Source organism: Electrona antarctica, assembly GCF_951216825.1.
Source record: "Electrona antarctica genome assembly, chromosome: 4".
NCBI classification, from domain to species: Eukaryota; Metazoa; Chordata; class Actinopteri; order Myctophiformes; family Myctophidae; genus Electrona; species Electrona antarctica.
Genome location: NC_136809.1, coordinates 46,580,944 through 46,607,734, shown reverse-complemented (window position 1 = coordinate 46,607,734; position 26,791 = coordinate 46,580,944). Strand labels below are relative to the sequence as shown.

The window sequence follows — 26,791 nt, the reverse complement described above, 5'->3', positions numbered from 1 at the left end:
CCTCTAGACTCAAAGTATTCATTTCGGCATGCTCTCCGTTTAAATTGTTCATTACACACACACACACACACACACGCTCACACACACACACACACGCTCACACCTCACACACGCACGCGCTCACAAGCAGACTCCGCGGAGAGAAGAGCCAAGTGTCAAGTTTTACAATGCCATTTATTCTCACAATAGGTTACATTTATATGGTGTACAAATCAGTGAGCAGCAAACTGAAGCAGATACGTTCCATCTGTGTGTGGAGTGAGTGCTGTTGTGAGTGTTTTGTTTGTATATGTGTGAGATATAGACAGAGAGGCTGGAAGTGTAGCTCATCTCCTTCATCTACAGCAGTGGTTCCCAAAGTGGGGCTCCGGGGACCCCCCAGGGGTCCTTGAGGGAGTTCCAGGGGGTCCCCAGCTAAATGATAGTTTGTAACCAAATGGACCCTTATGGGACCTGAGTCCATTTGAAAAAATTGATTTTACAATATAAATTGGGGAGTCCCAGAGATAGAAATGCCATTAAATGGGGGGTGTCCGTAGACTAATGCATGTCAAAACTGGGGGTCTTTGAAATTAAACAGGTTGAGAATCTCTGCTAGAGCCTTAACAATCTTCTCTTATGGGGGTCTCTGGCATATGTTTTCAAATGGGGGTCCGCGGGCTAATTAGTGTCAATTTGCGGGTCCTTGACATGCAATAAGTTTGGGAACCACTGATCCACAGACATTCAACCCTTGCATATACACTGTACTGTACTGTACTGCATATACACTGTACTGTACTGCATATACACTGTACTGTACTGCATATACACTGTACTGTACTGCATATACACTGTACTGTACTGCATGTACACTTCCAGTCTCCCGGTACATTACTGTACAAGGTGAAGATACAGTTTGGATCTCTCTCTCTGTAACTGTGTGACTTGACCGGGGAGTGAGAGAATAAGAGACAACAGACTTACCTTACTTGTTCGTCCTAATAAAATCAGTATATACCTTTATAAAATAGAATAAATAAAATAAAAAATTATTTCTGTTCAGTACATACAGTCGTTCGTTCCAACTGTCCTATATGGCATGCAAGGCTTTTTTGTGACTTCCTTTTTCTCGAGATCAAAATAATGCATAGATAGATAACTTCTGTATCAACTCAACTGATAACTTGAACATTTCCGATCTCTTTTCTCTCGCTCGCTTGTTTTTCAATATTTGTTCTTTTGTTTTTTTTCTTCTCTTATCTACAACAATGTACTGTATATATCAATATTTTACACTTTGGCCATCTTAGACGTGTTCTTTAACAAAAAAAAGGCATTTTCATCGAAGAAAACAATAGAAAACTACAGACATTCAAAGTTAAACGATAGCTTATAAGGTAATTAATGTCAAATGTTACAACGTATCGGGATAATATGTACACGCACACTTGGCATCATCTCATTCACATTTCAATGTCCTCTGACCAAAGAAAGAAGGCTTCATGGTATTCTCAGCAGAATCTCAAATCTGTTATGGTCATTCAGGGCCAGCTCTTTATGCGTTTCTGGTAACATTATTGTCCACTAATTTTGTATGTCCGTAGCAAATGTTTGATTTCCTTTTTTACGCATCATCGTGGTCAGGCTTTCTTCAGAATATAACAATAGGAGTCCAACTACTAGCCGATCTACAAGCTCACAATGCGTCGCAATGCGATGCATTGTGAGCTTGTAGATCTGCCATTTTCAAAAGATTGTTATACATTTTAAAACTTGAAACGGTACATTCTGCTTAATGAGTACTTTTGGTACTTTACGTACAATTTATGTCAATACTGTCAATACTATTCAAGTACATGTTGAATTCCGGACTTTTACTTGGAACAGAGTATTTCTACATTGCAGTATTGATACTTTTACTTAAAACATTTGAGTACGTTTTCCACTTTTAGAACCAGTGGGTTATAAGGTACTGGGAGTGACAGAGTGAGATTTGCATGAGAACACTGGAAAAAAGTTAAAATCACAGGCCAAAGCGAGTGTCCTAGTGGCACAGATGATTTCAGACATAAAGTTGGTGGACAGAACCACAGCGGTTGCTTCAAGGCAACAGAATCCAGGAAGACAGAGACAGCCCGCTGACCTCCCCCGCTCTACACAGCAAAATCATGAGTCTAACCATTTAGGGGCCGTCAGTGTCCACCAAGACGTTTTGAATGGTTTACAACGGGAGCGCCCGCGTTTTAGGAAACCGCCAACAGCATGACGAGGCACTGAGCGGTTATTTTGCGCGTGGCGATTTTTATCCGCTTGGCCCGGGAGCCAAAATATTTTCAATTTGGGCGTTTGGAAGCGTTTCTAGGCGAGCGCCATGGCGTTTTCAGTCGGGGGGGGGGGGGGGGGGGGGGAGTCTAGTCTCACGCACGACATTATCACAATGAGCTTGTAGATCTGCAATTTTTGGAAATGTTTGCACGTTTTGCCTATAGTGACATGCCCCAAAAACACGTACGGCAGGTTGAAAGTGGTTAATTGAACTCTGAAAGTGTATCAGAGTTAAAGTAACACTCCGGGAGTTTACTGTGTAGAACATTCTGTTATGATCAAAAACGCCTTCTTGAAAAGCAGCCACAGTTGGACATGTATCAGTCACAAACACAGCTAAAGGAGGGGGGGGGGGGGGGCAGTATAACCACATCAAGGTGAAGAGGGGAACAAAAGCACATTCCTCCACTCATCCAGCCATTCTTATTTCATCAATCCCCTTTTATTAGTCGATAACACCAAGTCTCCAGAGACCGACTCCTGTGGTCTTGGATCCGTTGGAAGAGGCGGGATTTAAAGTAGCAACGCAGTCAGAGTCAGCGGGTTGGTTGGTTGGTCCAGCATGTGAATCAAACAGCAGCAAACATGCCCGTGGTGTCTCTCCTGTTATTTGGTGTAAGCGCTCTGTCACTGGCTGGAAGAGAGTCATTCCCTTCCTCTGTTATGGCTATGTCCTGTCTGTCTGTCTGTCTGTCTGTCTGTCTGTCTGTCTGTCTGTCTGTCTGTCTGTCTGTCTGTCCTGTCTGTCCTGTCTGTCTGTCCTGTCTGTCTGTCCTGTCTGTCCTGTCTGTCCTGTCTGTCTGTCCTGTCTGTCCTGTCTGTCTGTCCTGTCTGTCTGTCTGTCTGTCCTTTCTCCGCGAGAGAATGGAAGAAGGAAAACGGTAATAAGTAACCCGAACAAGTCAGAAAGTAAGGAACGGAGTAATGGGAGGTACGTACTGTACACATGCGCAGTAAATAAAATCTGTAAAAAAGTGCAGACAAATCGTTAAGGGACCATTTGTACACTTAATGGAGTTAAATGAACACTATAAGGATGTTTCTGTGTGGCACAAACAACAGGGATTGAACTGTGCAAATGAAAATGTGAATGTATTTCCGGGTGAAAGGTCACCTCTCGTTCAGACCAGCCAGAGTCGAGTACTGACAAGAAACTAACAAATAAGGAGAAACGGGGGATTATATATATATATATATATATATATATATATATATATATATATATACACACACTTCTCACCCCTTCAGTCAGGAAGCAGCACTGTAGTGTCACCGTCTTAAATGTTTCACGTTTATAGAAAAGGTTCATGCAGTGTGACGTGTGTGTACGTGTAATAGTGTGATGGAGACTGAGTGGTGAGTGTCACCAGTCTGTAGTGTACTTCCTCCTTACTCTACACACACCAGCCGTTCTCAAGCTTTTCTCAAGATTGTGGCCCGCTTGAAAATACTGAAAGCATTCGCAGTCCACCCATCTGACCACTTGGTGGGCAGATGGGTGGGCCCGGGCGGCCGCGCACATTCTCAGAGCGTTTTTTTTTATCGTTTCCGTGATCAATCGATTGCGTTACGGTTTGGATTTATATGGAACTAACATACACATTTTTACCACGTGTTTAAGAAAATCACACTTGTGTGAAGTGAGGGGTGCCTCACTCTTTTGATATTTATATTGTGTCACATGACGTCTACTGCTGTAAACGAACATAGTCCATAGACTTTGGCTGCGTTTTTTTGTTGTCGTTGTTAAAAGTGCTCTAAACAAACATCAAAAGTCCATAGACTTGGCTGCCATATGACGTCATTTCAAAAGCCAGACGTTGGAGGGACTAGCGGCCCTCAACAAATACCATGACATTTCTTGACAGTTTTCTTCATACATCATTTCAAACATTAATGTTATATTATCATTCAAATCTTAGTGTTTTGCCAATCAAAAATAGCAGATCTACAAGTTCATAGCGCGCCACCGAGTGGCGCGCTATGAACTTGTAGGTCTGCTATTTTTCGGGCGTCCACAGGTTGAGAACCGCGGCTCTACACACCCACGCAGAAACTGACCACGTGGAATAAATTGCTCATGTATTCGTGATCCTTTACCTTCGCGTTCCGTTCACTTTCAAGAAACAGAGGGGCGCACGCAGGCCAGGGGGAACCGAGACAGAGAGACAAAGCGACTAAAGCCTAAGTGGACACGCTCCTGGGTCTGTGGAAGGGGTGTGGCCAGGTACTAAAGCCTAAGTGGACACGCTCCTGGGTCTGTGGAAGGGGTGTGGCCAGGTACTAAAGCCTAAGTGGACACGCTCCTGGGTCTGTGGAAGGGGTGTGGCCAGGTACTAAAGCCTAAGTGGACACGCTCCTGGGTCTGTGGAAGGGGTGTGGCCAGGTACGCCAGGTCATGCGGAAGCACAGGCACAAGCACAAAGACGTCGGGTGGGGGTCAACAGGTCACATACAGGGCATGGAGAGTTCAGGGTTTGGAGAGTCCGGGCAGCGACACATGCGCTCACCACGCTCGTCGTGCTCAAAAAGAGCACTACCTGCTTTGTTCATTGTTTTTTTTCGTTTGTTCTCTCTTTCCTCACTCCTTGTCTGTGCTGAGGGGGATATGAGAGTTGCTCCTATTTACATAAACACCTTCATGAGCGCGCCATTCGGATGCCTTGAGTTTTCAATACTGTTGGCCAAACGGGCCTTCAGCTCGCCACGGGTCGCCTTCTGGTAAGAAGTGGCTGCAACTGGAGGCTTGTTCCACTCACATCGGCTTGAGGGAGACGCATGTGACTGGAGGCTTGTTCCACTCACATCGGCTTGAGGGAGACGCATTTTACATTTCCGTTCAAGAGTTCCCAACGGGACCATTTCTTATTGACATTCGAACTCTTGAATTGAAATTCAAATCAAATCCCACTCGCACAAAACTCCATCATCTAACCGTTCCCCAACCGAGCATCACCCGTTTTTTTCTTCTTCTTTTTTTTTTTTTTTTAAACTCTGTTTCCATGGATACAAGGGTCTGTGGTGACAGAAGGTGATGGTGACCGAAGGGGATTTTTGGCAGCGTTGCGACTGGTTACCATGGTGACTGGGGCAGGGTGATGGGTGGCTGTGGCGTTACTGTGGCAACTCCGTGACGGGTCTCTTGGGCTTGAGCGTGTCGATGAGGGACAGCACGCCTCGCTTCACGCTGGTGGAGACGCGGCGAGACACCGAGTCGCCACTGGGGGGCGACGAGCCACACGCCTTCTGGGTGGGGGGGCGAGCCACCAGACACTTCTGGTACCGCAGCTGGGGAGGGAGAGAGAGAGAGAGAGAGAGAGATAGAGAGGGGAGGGAGGGAGAGAGAGAGAGAGGGGGAGAGAGAGAGAGGGAGATGCATTATAAATAACATGGATTAAAAGGATGCTTAGTATGGAACTGCAGACAGAAAGAGAGAGAGAGAGAGAGAGAGAGAGAGAGAGAGAGATGCATTATAAATAACATGGATTAAATGCACTTTTCCAAAACAGTGGATCACAGACCAATTTTAATGGGTCATGCCATTTTCTTTTCCTACCTAAAAAATGAGTTTTGTTTTTAATAATAATAATTCAAATACATGTTAAGAGAGAAAGAGAGTGTGTGTGTGTGTGTGTGTGTGTGTGTGTGTGTGTGTGTGTGTGTGTCTGACAGAGTTAGAATTATTCCTGCTCTAGCAGGACCTGACACTAAATCCTGCGGCACAGTGGAGGGTGAATCAGCACTTAGCCGCACACCTTTGTGTGTTTGGGTGTGTGTGTGTGTGGGCAGAGCTCACCTACAGACCAGTGGATGTGATCTGTATGAATGATTGATGATCTTTAGTCACAGTGAATCAGTTTTACTGGTTTGTGGTGTGTGTGTGTGTGTGTGTGTGTGTGTGTGTGTGTGTGTGTGTGTGTGTGTGTGTGTGTGTGTGTGTGTGTGTGTGTGTGTGTGTGTGTGTGTGTGTGCGCGCGTGTGTGTGGAGAGAAGTTACGTGCTGCAGAGGTGGATGTGATCAGTATTAATGATTGATGACCCTTTGTCACGGTAAATCAGTTATACTGTGTTGTGTGCGTGCATGCGCGTGTGTTGGTGTGCACGTGCACTATATATCTACAGTGTTGATAGGGATCAAAAGTACAGCCAAAAGCATACTTAATTGCTCTCTATCTATCTCACACACACACACACACACACACACACACACACACACACACACACACACACACACACACACACACACACACACACACACACACACACACACACACACACACACACACACACGAAAAAGAGCCTAACCTCACTAATGGCCTGTGTTTTACTGCGTTGTATAATAACACTAAAAATGGCCTGCTTGACTGTGATTAGAGTTTAACTGCTGGAATCTGTGAGGGCATTACAACCACTTAGGGTGCATTCACACCAGGACTGTCTGGTTCCTTTAAAAAAGGACCATGGTCCGCTTACTCATTTTGGTTTGGAGTGGTATAGCCTCTGAGACCCAGGTGATTCTGTCATATGAAAGCAGGGAATCATAGCTTCAAAATGACATATTGGTTGTTCAGTTTGACCGACCCGTTTTGGAGATATGGCTTATAGAGTAATGTCTTACAGAAAACAGTGAGTTGCGAAAACAGACTTGAAAGGTTCACTTCTGTGGTCTCTGACATTACACCTAGCTACATGTTTAAGCATTTATTTCATGTTTACATGTCGATTTTAGCTCTGATATTTATTTCAGACATGCTCTAGTACATATGTGAATATTAACTCATTTTGGATTAAAAAACGTTTTTATCCTCTCCTGAACAGCTATAGTGTTGCTGCCATGACTGTCTCTATATCAAAAAGAGTCACATTTTGTTTCAAAGGTGAACCAGGAAATGTGGCATAGGAGTGGGAGTGAACCTCGTATTTCCCTAACCAATAACAGCACAGAGGGGCGTCACTCCAAATTTGGTGACATCAGCGTTCTCCGCTGTATTCTACAGGGGAGGGGAGGGGAGGAGGAAGAGGGCTCATAAGTTGGTGAACCAATAGGGGGCCTTAAAAGCTCAGGTTTACTAGGAGTGGTGTGTGAACCCTGGTGCGGATCATAGTTGACTGGAGTGTTGGAAAGACTCCTATATTCAGAGTGTCCACAAAGCTTTGTCTGACCTTCACATGCCTGGTGACTGGTGTGGATGTGGACGGCGCTGGACGCATGTTGCCATTAAATATGGCCTGTATGTTTCCAGCGTCCCATGAGGCCTTGAGTGAATTATGCCATCACTTCCTGTTGTCATTCAAGTCATTTGAGTGATCCGTGTCAGTCAATAATAATGTGGCAACACAACCTGACGGAATTCAATAAGGGTCACATTAAGATCTCCCTCCACACAGCTGATTCAAATTAATGATCAATGCTCTGCTCTTGGCACTTGCTTATACAGCAGTAGCCAAACTCCTGCCCTGTGTTTCATTCTTACACCTCGTCTGCACAGGGAAAGAGGTTTTAGGTTTTTATTAAAAACACCAGTAATACATTCAATGTTTAAATACAGATATACATGAATTACATACACACAGCAACGCTCCAGTTCGTTCTCTATCTTTGTATTACTCTATGGTTTGAATGGACAGGTCAAAAGGGAATTGCACGTTTTCATAGTAAATGCGACCTTCGGTTGCAAAAACATGTATTCTAATGAGATTTCATCGCTCGCTCATTCGCATCGCTGGCAGTGCGGATGGGGTGTTACTGGCTGCTGTGAGATCTGAATCTCTGCATGGGGGTTAAATGGTGCTCGTCAAATGACTTTAAGTTGAATCAGGAGATCCTGTAGGGTACGTAGGCAGACTAATGTGACCCTTTTGGATTTCTGTCAGGTTGTGTTCCCACATTATTATTGACTGACGCGCATCACTCCAGTGTTGTCCACAATTACAAGGCTCCACCTCGCTCATGAGCGCATCACTGCCGTGCCAATAATCACGTGTAATATGGCTTAATTCACACGCCCCTCTTTCCCCTTTAAGCTCCCTCTAGGAAACATAAAACCTGGATAGAACAAAGCGTTGCGGTCAGGCATAAACCTTGTATGTCCATAATGGAAAGAAGAACCTGTGTTCCAAGAACAGATCCAATGTACTTATTATTTAGTCATACAGTAAGTTCAAGTTAATACTGATTAAATGCCAGCATTTATAAAACCCACACACAACCACTTTCACTTTCACATGGAGTCACGTCAAACGTGGAGATACAAGTTTCCGGCCCCAACAGTCACGGTATGGATTTATCTGTAGACTAATCTGTCTACACTGCACAAGTCAGCCCAAATCAAACTTGTAAAGATTTTTTACTTTCACACATGAGTGAGTGTAAAATCCTACCTGTACAGCATCTCTGGACCTTCAGTGCATGGTGTTGGCATTCTAATCCACATTAGGATCCTTTTAGGATTGAATGAGCCTTTTCTATCAGGACTACTATGCATATAAAGTAACCATTTAAGCCCTCTGGACTTAGTACTCTGGACCTAAATTGGCTCTGAACAATCTCCACCAGAAATATCAGATCTGCAAGCTCACAACGTGTTGAAATGCAACCCCCCCCTGCAGAATCTGGATGCTGGGATTCAAGAAAAGTGCTTAACAGCAGAGGTAAGAGGCTTATAGAATTATGCAGATGTAAGTGATGTAAGTTTTATTTTTTAACATTTGACTATAATTTGCTGTCCATTCTATATGCACTGTTATTAGGGGGACAAAATGTGTGTAGTCATTTAGTCTTGTGTTTTCACCAGAAAGACTGAAAAGTGCTTTTCTCCACAGAATGAGCACACAGTCAATCATATGACAAGAATTGCCCATAGAAATAGATTGAACCCATTTTGACCAGAGATCAGATTCTAAAAATGTCTTCTACATTTTCTGAAAAAGTCGTTCTTCGATTTTTCAAAAATAGCAGATCTACAAGCTCATAGCGCGCCACTCGGTGGCGCGCTATGAGCTTGTAGATCTGCTATTTTTCAATAGCTAAAGCATAACATAATGCTAACATCATTTGTGGCAGCGGTGGCCGAACGGTTTGCGGAGCGTTCTTGATACCGGAAGGTCGCCAGTTCGTATCCCCGGACCGGCACGTTAAAATTACCACCACTGAAGTGCCCTTGAGCAAGGCATTGAACCACTACCATGAAATGTTCTATGAGCAGGGCCTGGCTGTAAACAAGTATCTGATGCTTAGTCCAGTTACCCTGGGTAAATATAGTAACTTTGCTAACTTCAAAAGGGGTTCCCGCCCAGAATGGGTTAAAATGTAAAATTGTAATATACTATTCTACAGTGTGTGAATGAACATTTATTGTAGTCGCAAATGTCATTGATTAAAGGTCATTACACACTGGCGAATTAGCGACGCGAATTATTCGTGCGAATAATTCGCCTTTTTTTAAAACCAATTGAAGTCAATGCAAGCTTCCACATCAGTGGCGAATGTGCGAATGTGCGAAAATGCGACCGTTTTCGCTCTTTATTTGTTCGCTCCGGTGTTCGCTCCGGTGTCGAATTTTTAATTCGCGTCGCTAATTCGCCAGTGTGTAATGACCTTAAGTCATGATTGTCTAATTCACACACTCACACTCACTGCATCCTTCTAGACATTAACCAGAGGACGTTTTCACACATTCAAAGCTTTGTGATCCGTGCCTCATGAACACAAACGACGACTCTTTCCTACCGTAGAAATGTCGATGCAATCTGTTCGCTCATCATATACTTCATTAATGTTATTTGTCCAGCTTGGAGGGTGGCTTGTTGGGAGACTTGATGTCAAACGGTTCAATTCCTACAGCGTTGTGAGTTTGTAGAACTGCAATTTTTCCACAAATGTTGACACCTTCCCTACAGAACACCGACATGGACTCATGCTGCGTGCTACATGTGTGAAAGGGCAACAATGCACAATGACTACGACCGACCTGATTCCATGGACATTTTCACAGACGTGAAAGAGGCTATAAGTAACTTTTTGACTCACCATGCAGGCCGCTTGCACGGCCTCCGACACATTCCCAGCGTTGGGCTCGCACCAGAAGACGTGGCAGTCGAAGCGTGAGCCACCCGCGTCCATGATGAAGGCAAAGGTGTGCACGTCCTGACCCACGCCCATAAAAGAGAGGAAACGCACGCGACATTCCACCAGCACCTCCTCTTCCTCCTGCAAAAGAAAAATCACATAATTCCTTTTTTCCTTCTCCACTGTTAGGGATGTAAATAACTACACGTGTATTCGTGCTGAATCGCTCCGTAGACGACTCATAATTCGTGGTACACATTCGAGTGAAAAAAAGTAGAGCTCAATAAAACATTTAGAAAAGGTTTAGTGTTCAGGTTTCTAATTTGTGGACTATTGACAAGGCTGTGATTTCTAACGAGGCGGCAGGGAGCACAGGAAAGGCCCTCCCTCCCTCCTCCGATGGTAAAAACTACTCAAGTCATTTCACTGCAGTGCCCCGGGGCATAAACTATCAGCAGCACATGAGCTTTCTAGCAGGGAGTTTATCAGGGCTCCAAAAACCTGAGGGGGATGAAAAGCCAGAGCTGGAGCCCAAGCTGCTTCAGCTCTACTGTTGGGAGAACGTTGGTCACTTGTGTTTCAACCAGGGGTCATCAATACATGGACATGGACAAATGTGTCTGTGGCAAAGACTTGGTCTTGTCCGTGGCAAATTTTACACATTTTTTTTTACACATTATTTTGATCTTAAGACCCAATTACTGAATGTCAAGTCTCCAGGGTTTCTTCAGAACATGTATGACACTGATTTACCATGACACTTAGGAGTCCAACTAATAATAGTGGTTCTCAAATGTTGTATTTGTTAAGAACCTCTTAACACTGAGATTGCACAAATGGAACCAAATGGACCCGTGAATTAAGGTCCATTTGGTTCCATTAGTACACTCAGAGTTAGAGGCCTGTTATGGTCATTCAGGGCTAACTCTATGTGTTTCTGGTGATATTATTGTCCAATCATTTTGTATGTCTGTGACAAAAATGGAATTTTGACAAAAAATGTCCACCACAAGCCAGCACGGCAATGACCCCTGGTTACAACTGACCAATGAGGATAGGGTAGGGTACTCAAGAGGCAAGTATTACATAATTACAATATTATTTGAGATAATCGGCAATTACTTAGAAATTGATTGATTGATTTCTTTGTATATTTAAGTTATTTGTCATATCTGCCCTGTGCAATTTGTGATTACGAAGCCAAACAGAAATACGTTCCAATGTTCAATGGAAAAGACACAATTAAATCGTTAATCGCAATTATTTGTGTGACAATTCATCGTCAACTTCTAATCGGGACAGCCCTGGAGGCAATATCTCAAACATGACACTTGACATCAGTGGAACTACTGTATAAAACACAGATAGTTAACTTTGTGCAAATGGCTCACAGCAGAGATCAGCACAGAGATAGCAAGGTTTTTATTGCGGCACTGAGGCTGTGAAATACATTCTTCTTAGGGATTCCTTTTTTCCGCCCCTCGCATAAACATTTGAAATTCCCCCAGGAATGTTAAAACACCCACGGCAATTTAATACCATTTAGTATTATCACAGATTTCAAATCAAATCCTCTGTGCCTCTCCGCAGTTGCTTCTCTCCCTCTCCCTCTCTCTCTCTCTCCTCTCTCTCTCTCTCTCCTCTCTCATTATCTCTCTCTCTCTCCTCTCTCATTATCTCTCTCTCTCTCCTCTCTCTCTCTCCTCTCTCTCTCCCTCCCCCTCCCCCTCTCCCTCCCCCTCTCCACCTCTCTCCCTCTCTCCCTCTCCTCTCTCTCTCTCCTCTCTCATTATCTCTCTCTCCTCTCTCTCCCTCCCCCTCCCCTCTCACGCACACATGTCTGACTAAGACACACTTTGACAGCAGAGATGCTCGCTTTCACACTACTTATACAGCTCAGTACTGTGGTGGTTCTATGTGGTGGTTCTATGTGGTGGTTCTATGTGGTGGTTCTATGTGGTGGTTCTATGTGGTGGTTCTGTGGTGGTTCTATGTGGTGGTTCTATGTGGTGGTTCTATGTGGTGCCGTCACAAAATATTGAACCCATTTTGACCTGAGATCAGATTCTAAAAAATGTCTTCTACATCCTGACAGTTTTCTGAAAAAGCTATGTTTCTATGTCAGTCGTTCTTCAATTTTTCAAAAATAGCAGACCTACAAGCTCGTAGCGCGCCACTCGGTGGCGCGCTATGAGCTTGTAGATCTGCTATTTTTCAATAGCTAAAGTATAACATAATGCTAACACCAAAAGGGGTTAATGAATATGCCAAGCTGTCCTACCACAAATCAACAACAATGCACATGCCTTTGAACTTTGAAGATGAAGCATCAGAGACAGCTGTCCATACTAGCACCAGGCTGTGTAGCGTTAAACCAGGAAGCAAATTATATGTATGATGAACTGTACAAGATCTCCACAGCTTATCCAACGTTCCCAATGTTGCCTATACAACAGACGCATGGATGCACTCACAATATAATCAATCATGTCACCAAACCTGTGAGTAGCCTACATAGATTTACTTTTGATAGCCCCTTTGATGATTAGTCAGCCGCGCAACTGTATCCCAATATAAATAAAAATCATCCAAGCATTTATACTGGCTGCTTAGCGGAAATGGAAAAAATAAAATTAAATGTAAAGATATTTTAACAGATGCCAGCTTCCTGCCTCGGAATTTGGGAGGTGTAATTCCAGACTATATAGCATTCAGTAGGTGTAGTTCCAGACTATATAGCATTCAGGAGGTGTAGTTCCAGACTCTATATAGCATTCAGGTGTAGTTCCAGACTATATATCATTCAGGAGGTGTAGTTCCAGACTCTATATAGCATTCAGGTGTAGTTCCAGACTATATATCATTCAGGAGGTGTAGTTCCAGACTCTATATAGCATTCAGGTGTAGTTCCAGACTATATATCATTCAGGAGGTGTAGTTCCAGACTCTATATAGCATTCAGGAGGTGTAGTTCCAGACTCTATATAGCATTCAGGAGGTGTAGTTCCAGACTTTATATATCATTCAGGAGGTGTAGTTCCAGACTCTATATAGCATTCAGGTGTAGTTCCAGACTCTATATAGCATTCAGGAGGTGTAGTTCCAGACTCTATATAGCATTCAGGTGTAGTTCCAGACTCTATATAGCATTCAGGAGGTCTAGTTCCAGACTATATATAGCATTCAGGAGGTGTAGTTCCAGACTCTATATAGCATTCAGGAGGTGTAGTTCCAGACTCTATATAGCATTCAGGAGGTGTAGTTCCAGACTCTATATAGCATTCAGGAGGTGTAGTTCCAGACTCTATATATCATTCAGGAGGTGTAGTTCCAGACTCTATATAGCATTCAGGAGGTCTAGTTCCAGACTCTATATATCATTCAGGAGGTGTAGTTCGAGACTCTATATAGCATTCAGGTGTAGTTCCAGACTATATATAGCATTCAGGTGTAGTTCCAGACTATATATAGCATTCAGGAGGTGTAGTTCCAGACTATATATAGCATTCAGGAGGTGTAGTTCCAGACTATATATAGCATTCAGGAGGTGTAGTTCCAGACTATATATAGCATTCAGGAGGTGTAGTTCCAGACTATATATAGCATTCAGGAGGTGTAGTTCCAGACTATATATAGCATTCAGGAGGTGTAGTTCCAGACTATATATACTGTAGCATTCGGAGATTGTGGAATAGTTGTCTGGCGAGATTACTGGCCAGATGAACCAATCAACTTTATGAAAGATTTGCTCAGACCGTTTTATTGCTCATAAAAGAACATTGTGTGACTATCAAACTAACATTTTTATGATAACTCATTACTCACGCAGCCAGGGACACAAACTGAGCAATTCACCTTTAGCTAAGCCCTGCCCTCTCCCACGTAAAGACACTCCCACTTGGACACTTTCCAGCCAGGCTCATTCATTCCAATGCAAATATCATGGATTTTACACATTAAATACTGGTTCATTTTTGGAACCAGACCTTCAAAATCTCTTCCAAATCCGTCAACAAGGCCTTCCATATGCACTGGAAAAATATGTGCGTGACACAACAACGTTTTATAATATAGGAAAACTATTGGTGGAGAGGTTTGTCTAACCCATGTTATGCTTAGCTGTGATTGGACCATAGCAGTTTGGGGAGAGGCTTACCTATAGATCTATTGTAGCCTAATGTACATTTAGACTATCCTGTCTGTGTGTGCATGCGTGCGTGTGTGCGTGCATTAGGGCATTAAGCAACTAGTCGACTAGTAAATCCACTAGTCGACCTTGCTGGTACTAGTTGACTAGTTGATTTAAAAAAAAGTTTATTTTTATCCCCGATTTTGTAGGCCTCAAGATCAGGTAGATTATAGTTAGTCACCAATGTACACAGTTTTTAAATGTACAAATATTTATTTCCAAAAAAGAAAGAAAAAACAACATTTTTTCTCCTTTTTTTTTTTTTTACATAATAGGTGGTTAAACAACTAGTCGACTAGTAAACTAGGCAACTAGTCAACTAGTAAAAATGACTAGAAGTGAATGCCCTAGTGTGCATGTGTATTTTTGTGTAAATGCGTGCGACTCACCTTGTCTTTGCTGATGGTGACAGTGGCGTCTGCTACGTTGAGAGCTACTGGAGCCCAGTCTTCTTTGTTTAATGAACCCACCAGGCTTTCTATAGCCCCGTTTAAAATGTCCATACCTGTAACACACACACACACACACACACACACAAACACAGCCCATCAGGCTTTCTATAGCGCTGTTTAAAATGTCCATACCTGTAACACACACACAAACACAGCCCATCAGGCTTTCTATAGCCCCGTTTAAAATGTCCATACCTGTAACACACACACACAAACACAGCCCATCAGGCTTTCTATAGCGCTGTTTGAAATATCCATGCATGTAGAATGAACACACACACACACACAATAGTCATGAGCCCATCAGGCTTTCTATAGCCCCGTTTAAGATGTCCATACACACAGTTTCTATAGCGCCGTTTAAAATATCCATGCCTGTACAATGAACACACACACTCACTATAGTCTGCCATGCCTCTATAGTATGCCATGCCTCTTCAGCAAGTGTGTGTGTGTGTGTGTGTGTGTGTGTGTGTGTGTGTGTGTGTGTGTGTGTGTGTGTGTGTGTGTGTTACTAGTAAATGTCAATTTACAATTTAGGCATTTGGCAGACACTCTCTTAACCCATTAAGATCAAGATGTTTCAAAGATGACGCGCTGTGAGCTGTACAGTATGTGCTGTCTTTGAAGAGCCAACGCAAACATCTAAAGCGACACAGATGCTTTGGTGGTTTTAATGGGCTCATCAAAGTAATCTCATACATGAAATGCAGAGAGATAGTGCAGTATAGCAGAGGTTCCCAACCACCAGAAGGGAATCACAAGTTTTCCCGTCGTGTTTTCAAATCCATTTGAAAACACGACTGAGAAAATAGAAAGGACAAACACAGGCAGTGGATTGGCTGTTGCGCATAGTATAGAGCGCAACCCTCAATCACCCATTGGAATGCAAATGCATGCCTTTCAGGCAGCCTTTGTATCCTACTCGTCTGGCAGGTATATCTCTTTGAAAACGATATATAGGTAATGGTAATGGACAGGATAACTCACCTATAGGTCTGACCACAGGCAGCATACCCAGGTAAAGCACCTGGAAGTTCTGCACCAGCTCAGTCTTTGGTGTGGGGAACTCTGCTGGGAGAACGCATGCACCCACCCCCACAGACACAGACACAGACACAGACACAGACACACACACACACACACACACACACACACACACACACACACACACACACACACACACACACACACACACAGCGAGCGATCAGGAAGTGCAAGAAATACAACTGTCTAGCATTTGGAAACTAGCCCTTAGGGCCATTTGTGTAATGGTATGCTTTTAGCATCAGAATGTATAATCGTACCACTGTACTATTTGCAATCTGTTAATAAAGTATTCAATCAACCACTTAAAATACAGTTGTTTCAATTACACATTAAATACTTGAATACATTACTACATTAAATATCTGAAAAAAGCAGATCTGCGTGAGCTTGTAGATCTGCCGTTTTCCTGCGAAGGTTTTCCCCACAAAACGGACGCTGGGGTTTCAGTGGTTCAAAATAAGACCAGTGAAGAGGGAATCTTGAAACAACGAGAAAGTGGCCGCACACGCCAATAGCCAGAGTGCCAATAGGACAGCAGGGTAAGACAGAATCCAACGTTTCGGCGCTTAAGCCTTCATCAGGGTTTAAGGCTTAACCAATGCCCTGATGAAGGCTTAACCGCCGAAACGTTGGATTCTGTCTCAACCTGCTGTCCTAATAAAGGATTGGCACTCTGGCTATTGGCGTGTGCGGCCACTGTCTTGTTGTTTCAAGATTCCCTCTTCAAGTTCTCTCCCGTGGGCCGGCACCGCTAAAAAGGACTTTGGTGTGCGTTAGCATCCTTGTGTACAGTGTCAAAATAAGACCAGTAACACATTATGCTAGCGCACCCATGCTACCGCACCCCTCCCCGTACAGGGAGAGTTGGAGGGCCTACAGTACCTTGCAGGGGAAGGTCCAGTCCAGCCTGGATTCTGTCCTGAAGAGCGCCTCCAGCCATTGCTTTGGCATGCTTTCGTTCTGTCATTATCTACAGGCAGACGGGTGATGAAATGGAGTGAAAAAGGGAACACAGAAATCAGATGAAAACCCAGGGTTGAAAAAAGAAAAAGAAAAAAAGCAATAAGGAAGAAAATTGTTGGGAAGGTAAGAGACAACAGAGATGAGAGACATTGAGTAGGTTCCTGCCTGAAACGGACACGATTTAGCCGCTTCACTGAGGGGTACACACACACACACACACACACACACACACACACACACACACACACACACACACACACACACACACACACACACACACACACACACACACACACACACACACACACACACACACACACACACACACACACACACACACACACACACACACACACACACACACACACACACACACACACACACACACACACGCTAACCAGGTCACCCCCCCACCCACACTCTCTCAAAAGGAGGGTAAAAGCTTTTCCACGCTGCAGAGGAACTCAGAGTGGCAACACAGTCACACACATCCATCAATTATAGATGACCTTAATCAAAGAGTTTGTCACATCAAATCTGCATCTCAACTCCCGCTACAGTGACCTCCCTGCTTCCCTCTGTCTCTCCCTCCCTCCCTCTGTCTCTCCCTCTCTTCCTTCTTTTTGCTCCAATAATTCCGTCCCAACAGGTCAATTTGGACATGTTGTCTTACAATGTTATTGACTGGATATACACCATGTATCATGAATGCAATAAGGATACGCACAATAATGTTACTGTCAAATACTGCAAATGCCAATTATGATACCCGTGAAGAGCCTCGGTGCTGTGATTTATTTATGTATTTACTCCAGCAGCAGTCAATGTGTTAATGAGAACTGCAGCATTTTAATTACTTCCTCATTGGCTTCATTTTCAAAACTGGATCCTTGCCAACTGGTCTAGCCCCTAAAGAAAGAAACACAGGTGCGCGTCCTATGTAAACTGCCCTTGGTTGAGGCAGCGGGTGCTCAGCTTTGAAAATAACTTGACTCATACACCAAGTAAATGGAAAAAAGCGGCACTCCAGAATAAAAGATGCAAGACTGGCTCAGATGCGATTTCTCATGTTTATTTGCGAACGCTGACGTGTTTCGGCAGAGCCTTCTTCAGAGCAGACTAAAAAGTGAAGTGCTCTAAGCCCCTAGTCTGTCCCTAGCCTAGTCCATCCCTATTAGTCCGGCAGCAGACAGGCTTCTTTTGTTTAAAGTGGGAAATTTGGAATATTGTCTTTTTTTATTGGCCTAAAATATTGTCTATATACATTCATGAATCCACTTGCTGACCGGCTGTCGGTATTGGGCAATTATTTTTTATAGGGGTTTCTTGTGACCCTACCATTAACATCCTATGGCAGGCAAAAATTTCAAAAATGTTAAACTTTCCTTATGCTTTAAGTAGCATGTGACATGAAAACCAGGGGTTTTTCATGATTCTGAATCCATTCCAAACATTAGTTTTGCACTAAAAACTCTCCTTTGGCTAAAAACAGCCATAGCCTCTTGCCCAAATGTGCCCAAAATGTGCTGACCTCATCACATTTGTGCTGATCTCATCACATTTGTCATGACGTCTATGGCTGTTTTTAGCCCAAGGAGTGTTTTTTTGTGCAAAACTAATGCATGGAATGGATTCAGAATCATGAAAACCCCCTTGTTTGACATGTCACATGCTACTTATAAAAAGCAGAAGGAAAGTTTGACATTTTTGCCTGCCATAGGATGTTAATGGTAGGGTCACAAGAAACCCCTATTAAAAAAAAAGCCCAATAACGACAGCCGGTCAGCAAGTGGATTCATGAATGCATGTATAGACAATATCTTAGGCCAATAAAAAAAGACTATATACCAAATTTCCCACCTGTCCACCTCGGCTGCCGGACTATATAGTCCCTAGTCCATCTCTAGTCCCTATAGAACTCGTGCGGTCCAAGTTCAGTGGAGGAGTAATATTTAGTTGTGTGTTGTGTCTGGGTAGAGCATCAGTCAGGTCAGTGCGGGTCCAGCTCGCTGCTTACCCGGGAGCAGATCTCATGCAGGCTGGTGGCGATGGCTTTGGCTGGCGTGTCACAGCGGAACACATGACATTTCAGGATCCGTGTGTTCTTATCCCGCGCTACGTATGCAAAGTCCCTGAGAGAGAGAGAGAGAGAGAGAGAGAGAGAGAGAGAGAGAGAGAAGGAAAGAAGGTGCGTTGAATACAAAATACATGACGAGGAGGAGGACAGAGGGCGGATGAAGAGAATGACCCAACAGTACTTGCTGGTCCAGTGGGGACATGAATGATGAAGCATGGCTGCACACGTACACACACGTGTGTGTGTTTCGGGGTGTCATGGGTTTGGACTGACAAGGAAGAAGACGACAAGATGAAAGATGCAGCTGACCTTTATCAGCTTAGTGAGTTGTAGGGGACATAGACATGTGTCACACGAGCGCGTGCGCACACACACACACGCGCGCGCAGGTCGATGGATCTTCCCCAGAGATCAATAGCGCAGTGCAATGCAGGAGGGAGCTCAATAGAATGACAGCGGGGGACAACTTTCCCTGGGGCTCACTGGACCTGAAAACAATTTAATAGCTGAAAAGAAGGAATGGAGAAGACGATGGGGAGGGAGGGAGTCGAGGGACGGAGGAATGAAGCCATAGGAATGCTTCTGGACAACAACAGGGCCCAGTGTTGATTTTGACAGCAAATTTAGATTTTAGTTTTAGTCAGTGTAAATGAAAACTTAAAGGACCACTTCACCACTTTTCAACCTATCTTCATAATAATCTCACCTCACTAATAATCATGATAAAATGGCACGATTTATTTCTACTCGGTCTGTGTCTCATAGGAGAGCTGTGGGCAGTTTAGAAACCGTCCTCCAGTGACATCATCATTAGGCAGATTTTTTTTAAACAAGATTGTTTTTACAAAAAAATATATATTTTCATTATCGTGAGAACGATGGCTTCCTTTTTCGCATTGCAACTTTTCAGGACTAGAAAGCCTGCAGTTTCTTCATGATTCATGATTATTAGTGAGGACCTATTATATGAAGATAGATTGAAAATTGGTGAAGTGGTCCTTTAATAGTTTTCATTTAGTTTTAGTCACATCTTGGAACCTGGAATGTTTTAGTGTTAGTCTAGTGGACTACAGTTCATTTAGTCGAGTAAAATGTATTTTGGCGGGCCTTGATGACGTCGTAATGGCTGATTTTACACTTGCTGAAAATAGGAGCGCGACGCTTTGTGAGCTTGTAGATCTGCTATTTTCAGCATGCAACCACGTGTAAGATTACTTGTGCCTTTTACTTATACTGGATCTCTTGTCCATTAGTCCCCTCCTAACATTTTAGTTTAGTTTGTATTTGTTGACAACATTGTCAATATATTTAGTCTTAGTTTTAGTCGTCATAGTTTCCATTTAGGTTTCGTCAGTGAAAAAAGGTAGTCGACGAAATGTTTTCATCAACACTGCTATAAATCAACACTGCTATCCACCGTTGGGTAGAAAAAACATAAATCTTTTATGTAAATAGCTGAACTACAAGATCGCTGTGTTGGTTGCTTGTAGAATCGTAGATCATCTTTCTTCAAACAGATACAGTAGACACACACACACACACACACACACACACACACACACACACACACACACACACACACACACACACACACACACACACACACACACACACACACACACACACACACACACACACACACACAGTACATTTATACACATGCACTAAACACATGATTTACGGTTACACATGCATGACACACACAACCACATTTGCACTCATACATTAAACATACACATATGTATATTACACGTTCCTAAATGTACGAAGAGCTCACAACTTTTACTTTTACAAGCATTTGTTATTATTTGGATGTCTTAGTATCAGCCGTTTTTGTCTGTGTTGCTTTAGAGAAAAAAAGAAAAGATAGAAAGAAGGGATCCCGCACACCGTCTTCACTTGCAGAATTAGATTTATTGAGCCGAAGCCAATAAATCTAATTCTGCAAGTGAAGACAGTGTGTGGGATCCATTTTTGAGTGGTGCAAACCACTCCAACAACTGGCTTTGTACCCGTGTACCCGTGTTTGTACCAAAAAAATTTGCATGGTTGCTATGGTTGCTATGGACATTACGTCAGACCACAGCTGATCAGGCTATATAAGACCTCGCACCACTCAGTTCACACAGGTGTGATTTTTTCACTACTTCTCCAGTTCCAGTTATCCGACGCACCTGTCCGCTGTAGCTGTGCATAAGGACCTTTTTTCTTCTAAGACTGCGTTGCCTTGAAATGGAGATTCTGATTGGACTGCTGTATAGCACTGGTTCTGTTTTGATGGGTAGAAAATAGGGGTGTGTAACGATATAGTAACTGCATCGAAAAATCTCAAGAAATTAAGTATATCGAAGTATATCGATATGTAAACAGCAACATATCGTATCGTTTGACTTTGTCTCGTATCGTTTTGCAATGCAAATACTCAGTAAGTACTTTGTATTGTATTTAGTCATTTTAAGAAGAAAAAATATAAAGAGGGGTTTAATCCTTTTGTATTCCATATGGCTACACTTAGACTATCGATAAATGTAAGTATTCTCAGTCTTCATGTTAAGGTGCCGGTTTGTCCATATGTTTTCAAATACAGTATCCATGTACTGTATTTGCCAGAGAATCACTGTGTTTACTTTATATCCATAGGCCTAATAATAAACGTTTCCCGTAAAAAAAAACCTGCACAAATAACAAAGATTACTGTATCGTATCGTCAACCATGTATCATGATACGTATCATATCGCTGTTAAAATATATCGTTACACCCCTAGTAAATAACCTAGTTCTGATTGGATCTCAAAGACATCCAGTCTTTGATGACAATTCTGATTGTATAGCTTTGTGACAGAGACTCTAATGTGATTGATGGTCACTGATTACTGTACTGCCCATACATTACTGATTGTACCAGTAATGTATGGGCTGCAGGAAATTGACTGTGTGTGTGTCATGCAATGCAGTGTGTGTGTGTGTACTCCATGTGCTGTGTAGTGTGTACACTATGTACCTGCTAATGCAGTGTGTGTACTCCATGTGCTGTGTAGTGTGTGTGTACTCCATGTGCTGTGTAGTGTGTACTCCATGTGCTGTGTAGTGTGTGTGTACTCCATGTGCTGTGTAGTGTGTGTGTACTCCATGTGCTGTGTAGTGTGTGTGTACTCCATGTGCTGTGTAGTGTGTGTGTACTCCATGTGCTGTGTAGTGTGTACTCCATGTGCTGTGTAGTGTGTGTGTACTCCATGTGCTGTGTAGTGTGTGTGTACTCCATGTGCTGTGTAGTGTGTACTCCATGTGCTGTGTAGTGTGTACTCCATGTGCTGTGTAGTGTGTAGTGTGTAGTGTGTACACTATGTACCTGCTAAGGAATGGGGAAATGAGGGCTTTGATGTTAAACTCCTGGGAGAATCTCTTCACAAAGAAAGATACTGACGTACGTGTGTGTGTGTGTGTGTGTGTGTGTGTGTGTGTGTGTGTGTGTTCTATAAAACCGCAGGGACCCAGGCAGCGGGACCACTATGGAGGTCACCTTGATTTCCTACAGCTGTGTCTGTGTTAGTATGCGCACACGTGTGTGTGTGTGTGTGTGTGTGTGTGTGTGTGTGTGTGTGAGACACTGCGCCGTATATAATCAATTGAGGCCAGAGGAAAAAAAGTGAGCAGCCTAGGAAATGAAACAATAACACAGAGCGGAGATGATGGATAGATGAAAGGAGAAGGGGGAAGAAGAAAAAGACTCTTTTACCTCTCTCTGTGTCCACGGAGCGGAGCGGGGCGGGGGAGGAAAGGAGGACAGTTAGTCAAGGAGGGAACGAAAATTACAGTACTGGCCCTCTGCTGGGGCCAAAAGGGCAAGTCCGCTACACATACACACGCGCATACACACGCACACACGCGCACGCATGCACGAGCGAGCACATAACACAACATTATCCTTGAGTTATTTCCAGCCTCTACTGCTCCCCGTAGGACCAACCTCAACAGCTGGGCATAAACAGGTTTATGTGCGTGCACACTGACTGCACACGTCTGTCTGTCTGTCCGTCCGTCCGTCCGTCCATCAGTCAGTCAGTCAGTCAGTCAGCATGATCAGGATTAGAGGTTAAAGCACTGGTTCCCAAACACTGGGTCGGGACCCATTTGTGTGTCACAGACACATTTTTATGGGTCCCTTTATTTTTGGGGGGTTTCCTACATTTTGTTTTGAATTATTGTTTGTTCAAAACATTTTAAAAAAAACATTCCCAAAAAAAAGCATCTTTTTTCATGAAGTAAAAAACAAATACAAAGTATTATTTTTCAGTAATTTCATGAAGAAAAGAAAAGTCTAAAACAATTCCATACATTAGGAAATAAAAGTTTGGTTACCACTGGGTTAAAGCATCGCTGAACCACACTATATATATATATATATATATATATATATATATATAGAACAGGACAAAACAGCAACAGAGAGGGGTAGACAAGAGACATACATTCAGCATATAGACAAGTCAGTATTACATTACTGCAGATAATTACAAGTTTCACAGAAGAAATAGGAAGTCAATCTGGAAGACCAGAGCTACGTATAAATGACAAAGTGAGCATGAAATAGGGAGGGGAGGATAAGTATAACAGCGCCTACAATAAATGTCCAAAAGATGAGGGGCTGAATAAAAGATGGAGACGAAGGGGGAGATGGGTGATGAAAGTGAGAGATGGCAATATCTCCTTTCTTATACGATCTTATATTAATGCAGACACCCTGGAAATGTCAAGGTTGCTGTGGGAATATGTCATCTCCATGGTGATAATGAGTTCTGTGGCACGCAAGGAGAAGGGACACACTCGGGGAAAATTCCCTCACAGATGGATCTTCCCAGCCCTGTGAGTGTGCGTGCGCGTGTGCGTGCGTGCGTGCGTGCGTGCGTGCGTGCGTGCGTGCGTGCGTGCGTGCGTGCGTGCGTGCGTGCGTTCCAGGGTGTGAAATACCTGACTGTGAACCAAGCAAGACAAAGATGGGGCAATTATACTTATCCCTATTGCCTACCGGTAATTTACACACAAAAAATATATTTATGGTACGCGACACGTTGTACGATAGATCATAAACTCTGTCGACTTCATCAACATGAACATTCATTACGATCCTAACATCCCCCTGACTGACCCAGGTGAAGGATGAGCACAACCTCTACCGAGTACCGACTGATGAAAAAACAATTACTTTGCCATCTCCCTATTAACTTGTACAACTTGAGGCATTTAATAGAATTAATTAAGATTCTAAACTAGAGGATTAGCCCCGAAGGTCTCTTTCTTTATTTGCCACTAGTGCAGTTCAGCTTGCAACATTCTCCATTCTAGGTTTTACTGTGCTATACCGAGTGATCCAGTCTGACGGTAGCATCCTCTCTCTCGCACGCATGTGCTCGCCGACAACACACAATGAGAAGTCTCGCACCACGGCCTGAGCCTGAGCTCCCGTCGATTTGACACACACACACACACCTCATGTTAGCGCAAAAGTTAAACCATCTACTACGTGAAGAGGCCCAACAATCAATCTGTCTGCCCACGTGCAAGTCTTTGTCTACCGACTACACACACACACACACACACGCACACGCACACGCACACGCACACGCACACGCACACGCACACGCACACACACACACACACACACAGAGCAAGGCTATAAAAATGAGCACACTGTAGCACACAAAGATGCAAAGCATTAAAAAAAACACAAAGAAAGACTATAGGATGAACTCCGGTACTTACAGTGAAAGGATTTCCTAGTACGTTATCATTGCACGCATAATCCTACTCAAGGCAGCCTTCCTGAACTCACTCTATGTGACAGTCAGTGCACAGTGACACACACACACACACGCACACACAGGCATCCCCTCAACCTGCCCGCTCCGTGGCTGATGAGCACTAACCGTAGCTCCCCCACAGACGTCCTCATCCCACTCTCCATCTCCTCCCAAACCCCCTCTCTCTCCGCGCCCCCTCCCTCCCTCCCTCCCTCGCTCGCTCTGCGCCCCCTCCCTTTGCTGCAGATTGTGGTGCTCCCATCGCTAACGCTTTGCTCCTATTCCCCCCTACCGTGTGGGTGTGCATTTGGCTGCTTGAATTCATATAACTCACAATTTAGACCGTCTTTGAGATTATTCCATTCTCGTGGGGTCCTGTGTTTGTGAGCGTGTTTGCGTGCGAGAGAGATACGAGAGAGAGAGAGAGAGCGATAGAGAGATAGAGAAATTAAGGTACGGCTCTGCCGTGTTTGGTCCTATATACTGTAGGTGTGTGTGTGTGTGTGTGTGTGCGTGTTGAGTCGGTTCAACGGGTGTAGAAACCTCGTCTGCATGTTCACACTGTCAGTTAACCTACATATTGGCATGCAGCAGTAGTTCTCATTGTCTTTCAACAGGACAGCTCCCTCTGCTGGACTACACAGCAACAACAACACTACCCCACCTACTTCCATAAGCAGGGCTCGTTGTACACAGTCAGGTTTCCAAAGGCGTCTCCAAAAAGGTAACAGCCAGTGTCAGTTTGAGTAAAAGCACCAGTTAATTCATTCTGTACCGATAAGAGTGTAATTTTAGGATGCGCAGATAAGAACCATTATAGTAGTCAATGTGTTGCGGGTAAATAAAGCACTTTCTAGCACTTTCAACACCATTTGTGACCATAACATTATTAAAACGTTAAGGCATATGTCAGGATTTCGAGCACCGTTACATAGCCTGTGTCAACCATGCACACTCCCAGCACCCACACTAGTGACAACAGGAGATCTACACTACAGCACCCACACTAGTGACAACAGGAGATCTACACTACAGCACCCACACTAGTGACAACAGGAGATCTACAAGCTCACACCACGGCACATTTTTTTCCCACTATTCCTTAAAGGACCACTTCACCACTTTTCTTCACATAATCGGTCCTCACTAATAATCATGATAAAATGCCACCATTTTTGTCTCCACCAGGCCGAAGGCATGGGGAGAGAGTATGTTTTGCACTCCGTCCGTGTGTGTGTGTGCACACTTTGCACACACTCCCTGGATGCCAACGACAAACCTCTGCCCCAAATATTCCTCAACGGCCTGTTATAGCGCCACCATGAGGCCGATTTAGGCAAAACACATTTCTGTAGATTACTCGTACACATTTTATCCATACATCACACAATTCGGTATACACTATCTCCATAGTCATGTGATCAACACAGATCTGCACCATTCCCATCTTCCATCCTGATTGGCTAAGATTGGCTTCCAAAGCTCACATGATTGGTCCGTTTCGAACAAAATGCCACAAATCACAAACACAGTGTGCAATTTCCATGAAATTATACACGCACATTTCCACTAGGCCGAGGACGACATGCCACTCATTTTTTCCCCAAATCAGCCTCACGGTGGCGCTATAACAGGTCAATTCCTGTTTTTAGCTATAACTGCATCGATCTGTATACAACTTATGTGCGCAATCCCTAGAGGCCATGGAAAAACATTGTCCCTGCATCCCTCCACATCTACCGGTTATAGCGCCACCATGAGGCCGATTTCTGCAAAACATATTGCGTATGTTAGTCGCACAGATTTCATCCAAATGTCACGCAAATCGGTACACATGATCTCTGTAGTCATGTGATCAAGACGAGTCTGTTGGATTTCTCAGATTC

At 43.7% G+C, this 26,791-nt stretch overlaps 1 protein-coding gene across 4 annotated transcripts in view; it reads right to left on the bottom strand.

The window, feature by feature from the left end:
* Window positions 1-155: 155 nt before the first annotated feature.
* Window positions 156-26,791, bottom strand: part of apbb2b (amyloid beta (A4) precursor protein-binding, family B, member 2b) — a 94,045-nt gene continuing 67,409 nt past the window's right edge. For all 4 annotated transcript variants that reach the window (XM_079500382.1, XM_079500385.1, XM_079500384.1 and 1 more), the window contains 6 exons: window positions 19,047-19,161; window positions 16,949-17,036; window positions 16,007-16,087; window positions 14,954-15,069; window positions 10,337-10,516; window positions 156-5,595 (listed from right to left, as the gene is read on the bottom strand). In XM_079500382.1, coding sequence (XP_079356508.1) covers window positions 5,422-5,595; window positions 10,337-10,516; window positions 14,954-15,069; window positions 16,007-16,087; window positions 16,949-17,036; window positions 19,047-19,161 — 754 coding nt within the window. In that variant the 3' untranslated portion in view covers window positions 156-5,421. The remainder of the gene's footprint in view (window positions 5,596-10,336; window positions 10,517-14,953; window positions 15,070-16,006; window positions 16,088-16,948; window positions 17,037-19,046; window positions 19,162-26,791) is intronic.